This window comes from Ceratotherium simum, chromosome X (genome assembly GCF_057802395.1).
Source record: "Ceratotherium simum simum isolate JZ-2026a chromosome X, ASM5780239v1, whole genome shotgun sequence".
NCBI lineage: Eukaryota > Metazoa > Chordata > Mammalia > Perissodactyla > Rhinocerotidae > Ceratotherium > Ceratotherium simum.
Window position 1 is genome coordinate 78,531,760 of NC_141940.1, and position 16,469 is coordinate 78,548,228.

Here is a 16,469-nt window from a genome sequence, read left to right on the forward strand (position 1 = left end):
ATATGGTATACAAAATGCCTGTCACAGTACCTGGTATACAGTTAGTGCTAGACAAATGTTAATTCTCATCTGTACTATCCATAGACAACAATTTTCCCACTCTGTCATGTGACATCAGGGATTGGGGGGCATGGCCAAGCTGTCTTCAGATTTCTAGCCATCCCTTCCTTCCTTTTACATGGAGATCTGAATGGAAAACATCCTCCCTATCATCCCCATCTCCTTTCTCTCCTTGTCTTTCCCCTCACCAGTCAGGAGTATTCATAGGAATAGAATTATCTCATTTGAATACAACCTCTTTCATCTTTTTTCCTTCCCTTTCCCAACTCTGGGAGAGTTCTCAGACAGTAGAAGGACTCAGAGAGCAAAGGAGAAAGGGAAGCGAGAGGGCCTGAAAAATCCATCAAGGTGACATGTGGTCCCAATATCCTGGACAATGTCAGACCCCCACCTCACCAGAGGCTAGTAGGGAAATGGGATAATGGCCTGTCTGGAGGGATCCTAGCCTCTGGAAATGGTAGCCCCATTTTCCCTCCTGGAAGTTTGGTCACAGATGGCACATTCTCTTGGCCCCTGGAGAGTCTTTGAATGCTGAAAGATTCTGTGGCCCCCACCTGGCTATTATATTATATAGCACATCCTTTCTGATAATGGTGATTCACAGTGAAGGGACCCCCTTTGGGTTGGAGATGGGAATGACCACTTCAGCATTATCTCCATGGCATTACTGCAGGAGATAAAGTACCCTCCTACTGCATTCCTCACCTTCAGTGGTGTCCTAAGTCCCAAATTTCCTTTGAGGGAAATGTACACAGAGCACGCTACTTCAGGGAGAATAAGTTGGCTTCCTTCTACTAGGAAGCAAAAAAAAAATGTGACAGAGGCCATGTGGTACAGTGACAAGAATGTGGGGTTCAAATCCCAGCCAGGTACTGGCTGGGTGCAATTAAGTTATTTAATTTCTGAGCCTCATCACTAAAATGGAGAAGAGATCACTCACATGTTTCAGGGTTGAGAGGAAGGCTCCATGTGCTAACACTTTTAGAGCATCTAGCACAGAGTTATACCCTGCTCACTTCTCTTTTCTCCCATGTTCAGGGCCAAGGATAGGATTAGTCAGGACCATCCAAGGTACAGGCTGCCAAAGTTAAACTTTGCCTCCTTTGTTTTTAAGGCTGGGGTCAGCTTTTGTTTTGACCCATCTTGGAGGAGCAAGTAGGAGAAGAGATTCCTAAGAAGCAGTCATTGTCGGGGGAGCTACTGGGAGAAGTGGAATAGGTTAAGGAAAAACGAGTCCCTCCCTTACCTGGTCAAACAGCTGCTTGCCAGTGGTGTTGGGCTGGATGGCAAACTCCAACTCTGCATCCATGGTGGTCACACGCACATTGATCTAGGATGAGATCAAAGGAGGCAAATTAGTTGTCTGGCTCTGTGCTCAGCAAAGCCTGGGACAAGTGTCTCTGTTCAACCACAGAAGAGGGAACTAGGATGCTAAGAACCTGAGCAACTTAGATATTGGTGGGAAGGAAGGGAGAATATTGAAACAAACAAACAATAATTCAGCCCCTGCTCTCAACCAGCTTACTGAAGACAAAAAACATAGCCACAGAGTAATGCTTACCAAGGGGCAAACAAATGAATGCTAATCAGCCTACTATCAAGAGGAAGCAAGTGCTGACTGTGCTTCTTCTAGGAAGCCTTCTCCATCTACACCAGCCAGCTCCAAGCCCACAGCATTCTCTCTCCACCTCTGATCTATAGCCTGGATTATCTACAGCACTGGTCTTTGCAGAGGCAAGTTAAGGATAGGATAAAGAACACTGGGTTCCAAGCCTAGCACTGTAACTGGCTCAGTCTATAACCTTGGATAAGTCTTATCCATTTCCTGGGCCTTAATTCCCCTCATCTGTGCAAGGGTAGGAATGGGAGAGACGTCAATTACACTAGTTGATCTCCAAGGACCTTTTCAGTGCTGACATCTATGGTTCTATATACCAACTTGCATTGTTAATGCTTCCTGTATTTATGTCTCATTGGTGCCCCCAGGCACAAGAGAGGAAAGGGGCCTCAACAGAGGTAGGTGTGGGCAGCACAGAGGTGCTGCCAAAGCCAAGTCAGGAAAGGGAAAAGGGACAGGGACAGGCCTAGATGAAAATAAAAGCCACACACAGGATTTCACAGGCACTAGAAAAAGTACCCTCCACCTTTACGAATAGATCCCCTAGCCCAGGTCAATGATAGCTGAAATTTCATCACTAGAGGTTTGTTCCATTGGCTGAAAACTTGGTAGTAGTGGTAATAGTAGTAACAGCAACAATAAGCAACAGCTTTCATGTATGGAGACTTAGTACTCAGTAGGCACTTCATATGCACTACCCCATTTAATATCAAGAATCACCCTGTGAAGTAGAAAGTATTATCTCCACATTGGAGATGAAGAAATAGATATTTGTCAGGGGCCAGGCCAGTGGCATAGTGGTTAACCTCACGTGCTCTGCTTCAGTGGGCCAGGGTTTGCTGGTTTGGATCCTGGGCACGGACCTACAGACCACTCATCAAGCCAAGCTGTGGCAGTGTCCTACATACAAAATAGAGGAAGACTGGCACAGATGTTAGCTCAGAGACAATCTCCCTCAAGCAAAACGGGGAAGATTGGCAACATATGTTAGCTCAGGGCCAATCTTCTTCACCAAAAAAAAAAAAAAGCAATAGATATTCGTCTGATGTCGCATCACTAGTAAGAGGGGAAGACAGAGTTTGAATTCAGATCTAAGTCCAAACCACACAATTTAAACCAATATGCTAAGCCCCTCTTACACTGAAATGCAAAATGTCTCCCATTAAAATAAATCAAAGATTAATTTTTTAATTATTGGACATTTTGCTTACATAATCTATATGGTACAGCCACAAGATGGCTTGTTATATGGTCAATGAAGACTATTTCATGCCCAGGGAAAATACTTCAGTAATATTAAGTGAAGTGAAGAAGAGTAAGCAACGAGATTGCATGAGGTCAATTTTATAAAAAGTATACATAGAGAGATGATTGGAATCATGCCTAAGCGTTAGTCAAGTCAGGCTTGGTTTTTGGATGGTGATCTTAGGAGTGCATTCTCCCTTCTTTAAGTCAAAAAAAAAAAAAAACGAATCTACATTTTCTAAGACGTTCACATACTACTATACTATTGGGGGGAGACTGAAAATAGAATTGTCAAAGAAGCAAATCCCCATGGAGTGGGTAAGACATTAGCCTTATCAGCCTTTGACACCTCTGGGCCTTTCCTGAGCACAGGGGTCAGTTAGCGGGGAAGAGGGGGCCAGACAGCCATTTTGCCAGCTAAACAATTCTGATGAGGACCAGGCCTGGGGAACAACTTTGTAAATAAATCTCACCAGGGAGCCAAGGAGGAAATCTATTTCAGGATTGACAATGGGACAGGAAAGGCCCTGAAGGCAGGAACAAGTAAGGCAAGTACCCCAGTGGGAGACAATGGGCAAGGTTAGCCACCTTGACTCAGTGTTACCCTAGGCTTCCTGCCAATCCAGTGACCTCCACAGAATGGGCCCTCATAAGGTAGGAAGAATAAGGCCCAATGGGCTAGAATTTGGCCTCAATATCTAGCCTAAAATCACCCTTGAGCCAGGTCAGGGGAGAACTCAAAACACCAATGACTGAGGGGATAGGAAAGAGTGGAAAAGGGATAGGGGGCCTTTTAGTACATTGGACTTCATTCTCACCTCAAAGTTCCTGTCTTACTTAGTTACCTCTCTAGCACCCAAGACTCAGTGGGTACTCACAAGATGTTGGCTAAATCAACAGTACTAAGAAAGGGAATATAAGAAATAGACAGATATAGCATAGCATATACATTCAGAGGTGGGAACATTTAACATTTTGACCTTTTGTGCCATGGACCCCTCTGAGCAGTCTGGTGACGTCTATGGACTCCTTTTCAGAATATTTGTAAATGCATGAAATAAAGTAGATACAAACATACCAATTATACTGAAATAGTTATCAAAATTTAATGTCTTTCTTTATTATCATATTACGAAATTACCTAGCACTGGGTCTTATTAGTTATTACTACTGTAATCTCAACTTTGTGTTGAGTATAAATGATATTTTGAGAAATCTACAATAACTAAATTGTAATATAAAAATATCTTAGATTTCCATTGGTGACAAAAATCATAGGTACCACCATTACTACTGCTTTTTTTTTGCCTACATTCATAATTGAAAGAGGGGCTACATTTCAGTGAGAATTTAGTGAAAACAAATATATAATTTTCCTCCATCCAAGTTCACTGATCCTTCCTACTTCAAATTATATCCATGGAACCCATGGAGGCCCGAGGACTCCAGGTTAAGGAGATTCCTATAAATTTATTTCAGTTCACCCAATATTAATGGAACACTACGTCTAAGGAACTATGGTCATTAGAGCTGTAGGATCAGTCCCTGACTCCAAGAGGGGGTCACACCCCTCCCCAATGGAGGAAACCTTTTGTGGAAATAAAGAACCACGGTTCAAAGTGGTATTTGTACTGGTCTCTAAGGATAAGTTGGATTTTGAAAAAGGGAGACTGCAGGAGTGGGGAGAAGAGCACCCGAGGGCCCCAGGTAGGGAATGCGCGCGATGGCCCAGGAGACAGGGATGCAGATGACTGTTTAGAAGCAAGCATGCAGGCCTACTCCAGGGTGAATGAGGGCTGCAGAGTGAAGAGTGAGCAGAGAGGCTGGGAAGGTAGGGGGAGGGTCTTAATCCTGTTGGCAGTGGCTAGCCAGCCGGGAGGTTCTGAGAAGGGTGGGGCAGAATCGGAACAGGGCTTTTTGGAAGAAAGTGCCCAGGGAGGAAACTGAGTTAAAGGGTGGGACTCTGGGGAAACATTTTAGTGTGGGAGTTCCCTTTAATTCACACTATTGGGAACAATTTTCTTTTTTTTTTTTAATTTTTTGTTTATTGCAGTAACATTGGTTTATAACATTGTATAAATTTCAGGTGTACATCATTATACTTCGATTTCTGCATAGATTACATCATGTTCACCACCCAAATACTAAATACAACCCATCACACACACATGTGCCGAATTATCCCTTTCACCCTCCTCCCTCCCCCCGTCCCCTCTGGTAACCACCAATCCAATCTCTGTCTCTATGTGTTTGTTTATTGTTGTTATTATCTACTACTTAATGAAGGAAATCATACGGTATTTGACCTTCTCCCTCTGACTTATTTCACTTTGCATAATAGCCTCAATGTCCATCCATGTTGTCACAAATGGCTGGATTTCATCGTTTCTTATGGCTGCGTTTATTCACAATAGCCAAGAGTTGGAAGCAACCTAAGTGCCCATCAAGGGACGAATGGATAAAGAAGATGTGGTATATATATGCAATGGAATACTACTCAGCCATAACAAACGATGGGAACAATTTTCAAAGGAAATAAGCCAGTATCTCCTGCAGATCATGTCAATCGCAGGTCGTATCAACCTAGCATCTTCAGGCTCTGGCCCATAGGCCCAAATATTTAACTCAAATATTTGTTAAAGAAATATTTCTTAGGGGCAGGCCCTGTGGCTTAGCGGTTGAGTGCACGAGCTCCGCTGCTGGCGGCCTGGGTTCGGATCCAGGGGTGCGCACTGACGCACCGCTTCTCTGGCCATGCAGAGGCCACATCCCACATACAGCAACTAGAAGGATGTGCAGCTGTGACATACAACCCTCTACTGGGGCTTTGGGGGAAAATAAACAAATAATTATATAATTATTTGTATATAATAATTATATAATTATTATTATTATAATTATTTGTATATAATAATTATATAATTATTATTATTATAATTATAATAAAATTATTAAAAAAAAGAAAAGGATTAATAAAAGTAATATACTTAAAAAAAAAAAAAGAAATATTTCTTAAATAAATCACTTGGTAGAAAAAAGACCCAGCCTGGGTTGGGAGTAAACATGTCAAACACGCTGGTGTTGTCCACACTTCCTTCCTCCTAGATAGGGAATCATCCCAGGACAAGGGCTCTCCTAAAATCTGAAGATGTCCAGCTGGAACCTACTTCTCCAGAATCGCTGCTCAGGATTTCTGCCATTCCACTGTGGCTGCTTCTCCAGGGAGAACAGCCTGAGGTTACCTGAATTTCACTGTGGGGACAAATAACCTTAGGTTTAAAAAAAATATATAAAGAAAAGCAAACACAAAGGGACTTCTATTCTTGCCACCACTTAACTCATTAGAAAATGTAAGTCGTGAGGACAGGGTCATGGGTCTGTGCTCTCCTACTTTCTGTGTGTCAGAGGTAGGAGGGAGTAAGGGTAATAACATAACTGGGGCCTAAAGGTGGGTAGGGCGGGAGTCTTGAACAAAGATCCCTTGTTCTAGGGACCAGCCAGGTGGCGGAGCGGTTAAGTGCACGCGCTCCGCTGCGGCAGCCCGGGGTTCGCAGGTTCAGATCCCAGGCCCGCACCAACGCACTGCTTGTCCAGCCATGCTGTGGTGGCGTCCCGTATAATGTGGAGGAAGATGGGTACGATGTTAGCCCAGGGCCAGTCTTCCCCAGCAAAAAGAGAAGGATTGGCAGATGTTAGCTCAGGGGTGATATTCCTCACAAAAAAAAAAAAAAAAGATCCCTTGTTCTTCCTTAGACTAATCTGGTATCCAAGCGTGTAAGATGAGCTGCAGGCCCAGACCCACTGCCACACAGGGACCACTGGATGCCCACCCTAGTGGGCACCCACTGCCCTCCTTTTAGGCCTGGCCTCTGCAATCTCAATGGGGAGAAGAGGGTGGTCTAGCTTGGGAGGCAAAAATCTGAAAATAAAGCCTCCAAAGTCAGCAGAAAGTTCCCAGGCAGCCCCTCAGCTTGGCAGGAGTGGAGGAGCTGGCCTGAGTGGGGTAGCATTTCAAAATGTGGTCCCTAGCAGAGAACTAAATCCCTACCTAAGCCTGTCCCTGAGGATCTAGGCTCAGCTTGAGGTCAAAGACTGTGTCTCCGAAGAACATTAAGGGTTTAAAGAACAAAAAAAAAGTCTGGACACTAACAAGCCCATCTCAGTCGTCTCCCATCCAAAGCCCTCAACAAACTGGGATCTCTCCTGTGTCACCAGATGGCTGGCCTGAGAAACAAAAATAACCAGGCCAGATGCTACCTTTGCCTTGGCTGCAGCAGCTAGGGTACTTGGGCCTGGCCAGCTTCAAATAAGGGACCATCTCTTTCCCTAGAGCAAGGAGCACCCAGCTGAATAGTAGCCAGGCAACAGTGAGGAGATCAGGTCAATGTTTCCCCTCACTTGCCCCATGTCACTGAAGTACAAGGTGGCTTTTTCCTGGCGAGGAGTGTGGGGGAACAGAGGAGAAAGCAGAGCGAGAGTCAAATAATTTAAAGTCACTTGCCTGAAGCACAGACCTGTAAAACAGAGGGAGTTGGAATTACTGGTCCCACTTCACAGATGAGGAAACTGAAGTGCACAGAGGCAGGCGACAGAAGGATGGAAATGAACACTGAACTTACTGAAATCTAACTATTTGCCAAGCCCTATCACCCACAGTCTCACTTAACATCACTGAAGCCACATTTACTCAGCCAGCAAGTAGTGAAACTGGGTCTTCTGGATATTCCCATAACTCTTTCCACAACTCCACCTCTCTAGTCATGCTGATTTCACTGCTGTCTTCAGACACCGCCTTGGCAACTATTTTGGCCAAGGCCCAAACACTCTGGCATAGAAAACCTGGGCACATCTGGGAAGCACTGCTTGGGAAGGCCCCCTCACCGGGGCAGAGCTTGTGAGTCAGCCAGTTGGGTCTGAGCTCAATGACCTCACTCCCCACCTGCCACCTCCCCATTCTCCTCTGGGCTTTCATTGGAGCTGCTGGTATGGAGAAGGCAAAGGTTAAGTGAGGGGGAGGGGCCAGAGGCAGGACAAGCCCTACCATGGCAACCCCAGAACTTCAGTCTCTTCCCTAGACAGAAGACAGTCACCACAGTGTCACTCAAACTGCCTATCCCCATTATTTAGGCTCCAGTACCCACCATTTCCTGCTGCCAAAACTGGAGCCAGAGCAGGGCAGGGCAGGGCAGGGCAGGGCCTGGTCTGTCTTGCCTCTCGGGATGACGGGATGACGGCACCGCCTCAAGCAGCTGTTTTCCATAAAGAGGAAAACAAGGGTTGCTTTGAATCTCTAGCCTAGGAGGCATTCTCCCCCCACCCCTCCTCCTCCACTGACTCCCTTCCCAGCAACTCAGCCTCTTCCCTGTTGACTTGGAAGTGGTACCTGGTACGATTATCTGCTCTGACCTCTTCCTGCCTATTTCCAGACCCTTAACACAGCCCAGCCGGCAAGCCCTGCCTCAGGTTAACCTTTCCTATGCCTCTGCCTTTTCCCAGTAGTTTCTAGAAAGGAGAAACACAGCCAATTCCACACACACCCATACCTTAATGGATCAGCAGTAATTATTTACCCACTCCAACTGCTGCAAAGGACATGAAAGACAAATGTCCCCTTTCACTTGCTTTGGCCCAGTCCTGCTCTCCAAAAGCTCCCCAAGAAGGATTTCAACTGAGAGACAAGGCCATATTGGAGACTGGGTGTTACTCCCCCAGTTACCATATATTTGGGGGAATAACTCTAAACATAACTAACCCTTCTTAGCAATGAGTGATCTACCTTGTCACTATGGGAGGCGAGCTCAGGGCAGAGGCCAAAGCTGAAACGGTCAGAAATAGGCTACCTTAGCAAACTGCAGCTTCCCTATTAGTCCAGGCTTAATTGCACACAGCCTTTTGCTCAACCTCAGGCTGAGGTACAGTCCCCAGCTTCCTCTCAACACATGAAAAGTCAGGAAGGAAACTAGCTCCTCACCATTTCCACCTAACTCCAGGAATTACTTTCAAAATTGGCTCAGCCAAGGTATACCCCAAGAGCAAACAACACCCACTCTCCTACCCCCACTCCAGCCCGTCTCTCCTTCCTAAAATAGGCACAGGGGCTGCCCCACCAGCTCCTTAGCATGGCCATTTCACCTCTTTACACTTTCTCAAAATTTCAATCCACTCATCCTAGAATCTCATCTGGATCCTCCAGAATAACACCCTTCTGAACTTCTCATCCCTGTTCTCCAAGAGAATAAACAGTCCAGAATCCCAAACTGTCAGACCTGAAAGGGACCTCAGAGAACATTTGATTCAAACTCTGCAATACACAGCTGGGGAAACTGAGGTCGAGAAAAGGGAGGCACCGGCCCAGGGTCACAAAGCTGCTAGGGAGTGTAAGAACAAGGATTAAAAACCTGGCTTTTGGGGCCGACCCTGTGGCCTAGTGGTTAAGTTTGGTGCACTCTGCTTCAGCAGCTCGGGTTCATGGGTTCAGATCTCGGGTGCAGACCTACACCACTTGTCAGCCATGCTGTGGCAGCAACCCACATATAAAGTAGATGAAGACTGGCACAGATGTTAGCTCAGGGTGAATCTTCCTCAGCAAAAAAACAAAAACAAAAACCCTGCCTCTTGATCCACTGGCCTATTTAATAAGCCATAGAAGCACTCGGGCACTTAGAAAACAGTACATACTTGAGGCAAACTATTGTTGATCTGGAAAGACTATGTGGAAGAGGCTGGACCAGCTTGCTTCTATGAGAAATTCCAAGCTGGCTCTGCTTGGAAGTCTAGCTTTTGACAGAGGGCAGGCTTAACTTTCAGGCTCTGAGACATTCACCACCACCTGTTCTAGGGAGTAACAACATGGAAGGAAACTCAAAGATCCCTTGTTTCTAAGACAGCTTCTTTTGCAAAAATTTGGATAGCAACTGACTGGGAAGGTCCCTAGTAGCAGGCACAGCTAAGACCCAAGCTGGAGGTTGGAGGAGGGGGAATGCAGCAGGGAAAGAGGCAGGAAATTTAAGGAATGGATTTATATCCAGGTAGCCAAGAACAACAGATTCTTCAATCTCCATAAAACTTTGAAGCTGCTGAAATAAAAGGGAAGAGGGCCCATCATTAATAAAGTAAGTCTCCCAAATGGGCAAAGCCCCTCTCTGGGGCCATACCCAACTGGACTTCAGTCTCTCCTATCAGTTTCCTGCTTGACCCAGCTTCCTGCCTGCAAGTTTCACAGGAAGTATTTGCAAACTGGAAACACAGACCATTTGCAGCTGCCTGGAGATGACAGTTCTGCCCAGAGCATCAGAAGAGAGCTTTACTCTCTGCTCAGGAACACATCCCAGCAACCTCTAGCATCACAGCTCTGAAGCACACTGGAGCTGATCCAAGCCTCAGCTTGGGTTCCATCCATTGCTCATGGGATTTTTGCCCTGTCCTGTGCTTCTGGGTGTTAAAATCACCGAAGCCAGGATCAGTCAACTATGAAAGGGCAGGGGGAGGCTTCCAGGCCAAGTCAAAAAGCTCTGTTTTCAACCCATAGCTAGGCTAAGGTCAGCTTCCTGCCAAATTTGCTGGTAAGCCAACAGCCAAACCTGGTACGTGGGGAAACCACAAAATTAGAGCCCTCATTCCAGAAATAATAGTCTCAGCTCTTTGAGGAGCAAAACATGGTAGAGTAGAAAGAGGATTTGGAGCCTATTTGACCTTCCTCTTTCTGAAACTCTGTTTCCTAATTTATAAAATGGGTCTAATAATATCAACCTCACACCAGGGTTATTGGGAGATTTAAGTTAAAATAATAGACATGAAAGTACTTGGTACATCATAAGTAGAATGTGATGATCACTAACCCCTCATTTTTTAGCATATTTTTACAAATATCTTACCTCTCAGGAATGATTTAAAACAAAAACATGTTTGACTACAAAGGGCTAAGGACTGCCCAAAAAGACCTCCAGAGAGCTCTTCTAGCATAAAGGACTCTTTCACTTTGGTGGCAAACTCTAAAATGTGATTAGATTTCTAGCTGGTTAGACAATGTGAAGCCATGCATATTAGGTAGACACATATATATCCTTGCATTATTGTAAATGCTTTCTCTCTTGAGAGGGATGGGGATTTCCCCCAAGAAGCACAGCCCTGAGGGGAGGCAGAACACAACAGAGTGCTTATGCTACCTTGTCCTTTTCAAAGGCTGCCAGATCTTCCTTCCTCATTCTGGGCTCTTCCTTGCCATTTTCTCCAATCACGTGTCACCAACATACACAAGTCCCCACTCCCTCAACACAATCCACCAGGACCTCCAAACTCCAGAAGTATCCAGAAAATCACAAACTGGCTCATCAGAATCACCTGGGGAAATTTTTAAAATACAGATTCCCTGGCCTCACTCACAGAGATTCTGATTTATTATATAAGAAGCAGGGCCCAGGCATCAGAAGTTAAGAGCTTCAGATAATTCTAAGGCCCAGCCAGATTTGGGAACATCTGGCATGGAATACAGTTCCCTCAACGAAACAGCCTCTCATGGCTAGAGGGATGCTTGATAGAAGGGAAACACAGCAAGTACAGAGCAACTGCAGAGACATCTGAGCCACTGGGCCTGGTGAACAGCTCTCCAGAGCTGAACACAGACCGCCTCCTCAACAGATCAGGGATGCAATCAATCCTGCTACTGCCCCCAAACCCCTCTGTAACCTGGTCTTCCTATTTGTAAAGTAAGTCAGAGATTATCCTTGCCCCTCCCTATGTAATAACATCACTCTTCACCACCACAGACACTTTTGTGTGTTAAAGCAATCTTTCTGCTGTAAGAGGAATATAGCTTTGTATTCTGAAAACCTGAGTGCGAGATCCAGCTCCACCAATAATAAGTCATGAGCTCTCAATCTTCCCACCTGTAAAACGGGCATAATGGCCAACCTGGCAGAGTGTTGTGCAGTGCTAATGTGGTGTTTCCCAAACTTAACAGATCATAAGATTCATTTGGGGCTCTAGTTTAAAAACCCAGATTCCTGTACCCCACTCCAAACTCACTGAAACAGACTCTCCAGAGGAGGAGCTTGGGAAGTAGTAGTTTTGTCCCAGGTGATTCTTATCCTCTGGGAAGTTTAAAAAAAATTACCTGGCACAGATGCTGTTACAATGAGATGAGAGGTAGGACCAGAGGTCTGGTCTCCAAAATACTTTCTGGCCCAGAGATCCTCACGACAGGGACCTTGAGGTTAGGACCCAGCACAGCAGGTTCTGCAGGCAGGAGAGGGAGGAGAAGACCTTGGAATTTGAATCAGAAAGCTAACTGCTTTCTGGAATGGCCAAACTCTCAGTCCATTGTTCAGAGTCTTCCACCATCATCCCATCTGGTTAAAAATCAGACAGTGGGAGGAAAGAGCAGGTACAGATACCTCAGCAGCCAAAACACATTGATGAACGTGCTCTAATTAGGGCCCCTAATCAAAAAGCCTTCTTGAGTTCTCTGCCCCTTAAACACTCCACATTCACTCTTTCCTGGGAGAGCTTTCAGGCAAGGAGCAGATCTTAAATGACACTCTCCCTTTCCTGGATGCTCTGGGAACTTGGAGAACAGAAGAGACATGGTGAGAGGGTGCTGTATTTGCATACAGATGTGAGCAGGTTGGGCAGGAGTGAGGATGGGAGTCTAAGATAGGTGTGATTAATAATGGTGCACTGGAACCAGCTCGCACTAGGGCTGATCACACACATCTCTTCACAACTCTTCCTTCAAGGACCTCATGTTGGTAGCTTGAAATCAGCCATGGTAAAAGTATTTATACCACAGGGATCGGTAAACAGTACAAATCTTGGCTTCACCAAAGAGTTTGCTGTCAAACATTTACCAGCACGAAACACATGTAAGGTAAGCATCCTTAGGCTCATTTTACAAATGAGGAAATTGAGTCTCAATGAAGGGAAGCAACTGCCATCTTCTAGCTGCACAACTTGGCCAAGAGCTAGATCCATCTGACTAGCAACAAATCCCTGGCTCTTCCTACCAGCACCCGAGGGGAGTAGGAAGCCCCTCTTGCCAATGAGAAAATGGCTGACCCAAAGGGCTCCTCTATCAGATAAAAGCCAAACAAGGGCACCTAAGTGTGCCTGGTGTACCACCAAGGAAAGCTGGGGGTAAAGAGCCCAGGACTGAGACATGAAGGCAACAAGAGACAGTCCCATCCCCACCAGAGGAGAGAGGCTGGAGTGGGGCAGGGAATGGGTTGGAAAGCCACAGTAGAAACCACAGCACATTCTTAAGGTCTCTTCACAAATATCTGACAGAGAGTACGGGTTCTGGAGGGAGGCTCTGGGGCACTGCAAGTCCCTAGACCTCTTGAAGCCTTGGTTTCCCTGTAAATAAAATGGGAATAAAAATGTCTACCTTGCAGGATTGTTGTGAGGACAACATTATCTCCTTTACTTAAAGGAAAGGACCTGGCTTGGCAGCTGGCATGTATTAGATGTTTGATAAATTTTAGTTTCTTTCTCCTGCAATCTCATTATCCAATCCAGATTCTTGCAGGGCCATTGGCTCACCCTTATATAATAATAATCCTAGCCTCAAGCACACAGTGCTTTACAGTTTAAAAGACACTTGTCCACACACACTCTCTCACTGAATTTAATTCTGTATGAAAGGTAGGGCAGAGACAAGCACCATTTTATAGAAGGGGGAAATGGAAGCCCAGTGAGGTTAATAGCAATTTGCTCAAGTGTGAAGGAAACAGGACTAGAACCCAGGTCTCCCCAACTACTAGTACACTGTTCCTTGCCCTTCCAAGTTTCTCTTATTTAAGGTTACAAGAGGGTCCTTCCAAAGGCTTATTTATTATCATTTGTTTCATCCAAGAAATCTAGTGGCCTCTATCTCAGGATGCTATAAGAGGGTCTCTTCTTGGGATGGGAGAAAATCAAGGCAGCAAGGGGTAGGGACAATCTTTCTTGTGGTGTAGGGAGCCACACCGTTAGCTGAGAACAACCAGCCAAGAACAGTGGGCCAGAAATTGGTTCTGGGTCTAGTCCCAGTAACCTTGGGATAATCCCTTCCCCCTCTAGGTCTGAGTGTCCCCAACTATGCTGGGTAGGTCTTACTCGCTGATTTTCAATTTTATGACTTTTTTTTAGCAGCTTCCTGCCTCTTCACTCTCCCAAACAGAAAATCACATGAAACTTCAAAATATGAAGTACATAAAAGTAGAACCGTTCTGGTTGAAGGGGGACTGCAGCTCCCCAGGCATCTCAGCCAAATAAAGTTTGCAAACCACTGGACTAGCAGCTTGGGAGAAGGGAGAGAGCTCCAGGTCTAACTTGCTAGAATTCTACTCATCTTAACTTTGCCACTGAGGCCTTATAGGACTTAAAGGACACTCTGGGCTTTAGTTTCCCAATCTGTAATATGAGGTAGTTGGTCCAGTTGGCCTCTAAAGGCCCTTTCAGCATTCTGATTCCAGGAAAAGGGAGCTCAGCAATCCCCACGGTGGAGAACTGTGAAGACATCAACAAGAGCAAAGCCCCATTCCTATGCCCTGGAGAGCCCCTCAGCCTCTGGTGACTCTGAACTCAACTCTTCTGGCAGTTCCTCAAGCAGTGGGTAAATGGCAGCTAGGCGGGTGGGCAGACAGGCAGGAAGGCGGGCACCCCACCCTCCCTTGCACAGGAAGCTAGCTACATCCTCTTTTCCCCACCCCAGGCAGCACATCTCCAAAGGTCCCCAGCAGAAGTAGTGAGGGCAGAGAGAAGAGGATGGGGCCTGAAAGGAAAATGAACATGCAAATCACCTCAGCGTGCTAGGGAGCCATCTGGGGGGAGGGGAATGACTAGGGCCCTGGGAAAGAGCAACAAGGAAGCCCCATTCTCTACTGGGGCACAGCTTCCCCAACAAAACCTTGCCAAAATGGCCTATGGCTGCAGGAGTCACAAGACATGGGCTGGTACAGTAGGCAGCCTGGGCCCACCCACTCCTTGCCACTGAGTTTCTCTAGCCTGAAGAGCTGGGCCTCATTCACAGGTGTTTACAGTTCTTTCTTAGGTAAGAACACAGACATGTCGTGGGTGGGTGGGTGTATACGTGAGTGAACACTCAAGAATACAGGGGCTCTTCATGCTTCTCAAAGCCAAGAAGGCAGGCACCAACCTGCATGGCCACACCACCAGCCCTCTTTCCCGAGCCTGCCCCCATACCCTGTGACTGGGGCCCAGCCCTCCCCACATCCTGTTCTCAGAGAACACGTGGCTGCCTGGGGAAAGATAATGTCATTACCACACTTCCCCTCCCTGGAGGAGGCTTTGGTAGACTAGGGAGGGAGCTGCAGTTTTCTGCTTGATCAGGCTAAATAATCTGCAGTAAATCTCCCAGTTTCAGACAGGGACAAGAAGGGTGACCAGCTAACACTGGGAGCACCTTCCACATTGAGGATCCATGCCTAGAGACAGATGGTGACAGTCCAAATTACTTCTGAAAAAAATGAATTTTCTGGAAAAACACAAATTGGCAATTTCTCCTACATTTGGAGACTGGAAGACAACATGCCAATGCTCTTCCTTGATTAATGAACCAGGAGATGCAAACATACAATAAACTTACTTTTTAAAAAAGCTCCCAGGGCCAGCCCCGTGGTGTAGCGGTTAAGTGCGCACGCTCCGCTGCCGGTGGCTGTGTTCGGATCCCGGGCGTGCACCAACGCATCACTTGTCAGGCCATGCTATGGCGGCGTCCCACATAAAGTGGAGGAAGATGGGCACAGATGTTAGCTCAGGGCTGATCTTCCTCACAAAAAAAAAAAAAAAAAGCTCCCAAACATCACTCAGGTCTCACTACACATGGGTTTTAGATGCCAGTATCAGCATTTCTGCTAAAGCAGCATTGTTTGCAGAGTCTTAATGGGCCTAGAGAGGCTTTGGCCACTCCAAAAAAGAAAATGACTTCAGACCCATAGGAACAGCTCCCCCAACAAACTTAGAGGAAGAGTTGGAGAGGGGGTACTGCAGTCTGAGCACACTCGTTGCTCAACTTTCCTTCACTTCTCTCTGACCACCTGACTCCCTGGCTCCCTCTTGTCTTCCCTGCCCAGAATATAAGCAGCAAAGAATGTGTCTGAGCATTCCATCTGAATATTCAGGGAGGGCCTCCTCATTCAGCCAGGGTGAGAAGTCAGAAGGCAGATGCCACTCCACAGCACTGCTTCACTAAGTGCAGACCTCCAGTGCAGCATGATCCTTGGCTAGGCTTGTACGGGGGACATTGTCTGACCACCCCTAAACAGGATGTCCCCAGTCCCACCCAGCCTGCTGCTCCCCCACACCTAATCTTGCAGTCCAACCTAACTCTTGCCCCCATCAAGGAACAAGGTTTATCATATAGGCCTTAAGAAAATACCAACTCTTAACTCCTGCCTCCAGTAGATGTGCTGAAGGCTGAAGAGTGGCCTCATCCCTGCCCTAGTTATCTGTTTGTAGCCACTAGTTCAGTCTTCATTTTCGTCATTATCCTGGAAACAGAGGCACAGAGTACCCAAAATATGCCTTCAGCTCTGTGGAACTATGGTTA

The 16,469-nt window shown here is 46.2% G+C and overlaps 1 protein-coding gene across 1 annotated transcript in view; it reads right to left on the reverse strand.

The window, feature by feature from the left end:
• The window catches only part of MSN (moesin), a 68,999-nt gene that overhangs the window by 26,371 nt on the left and 26,159 nt on the right, over nt 1–16,469 (reverse strand). The window contains exon 2 of the mRNA XM_004439905.3: nt 1,307–1,390. Coding sequence (XP_004439962.1) covers nt 1,307–1,390 — 84 coding nt within the window. The remainder of the gene's footprint in view (nt 1–1,306; nt 1,391–16,469) is intronic.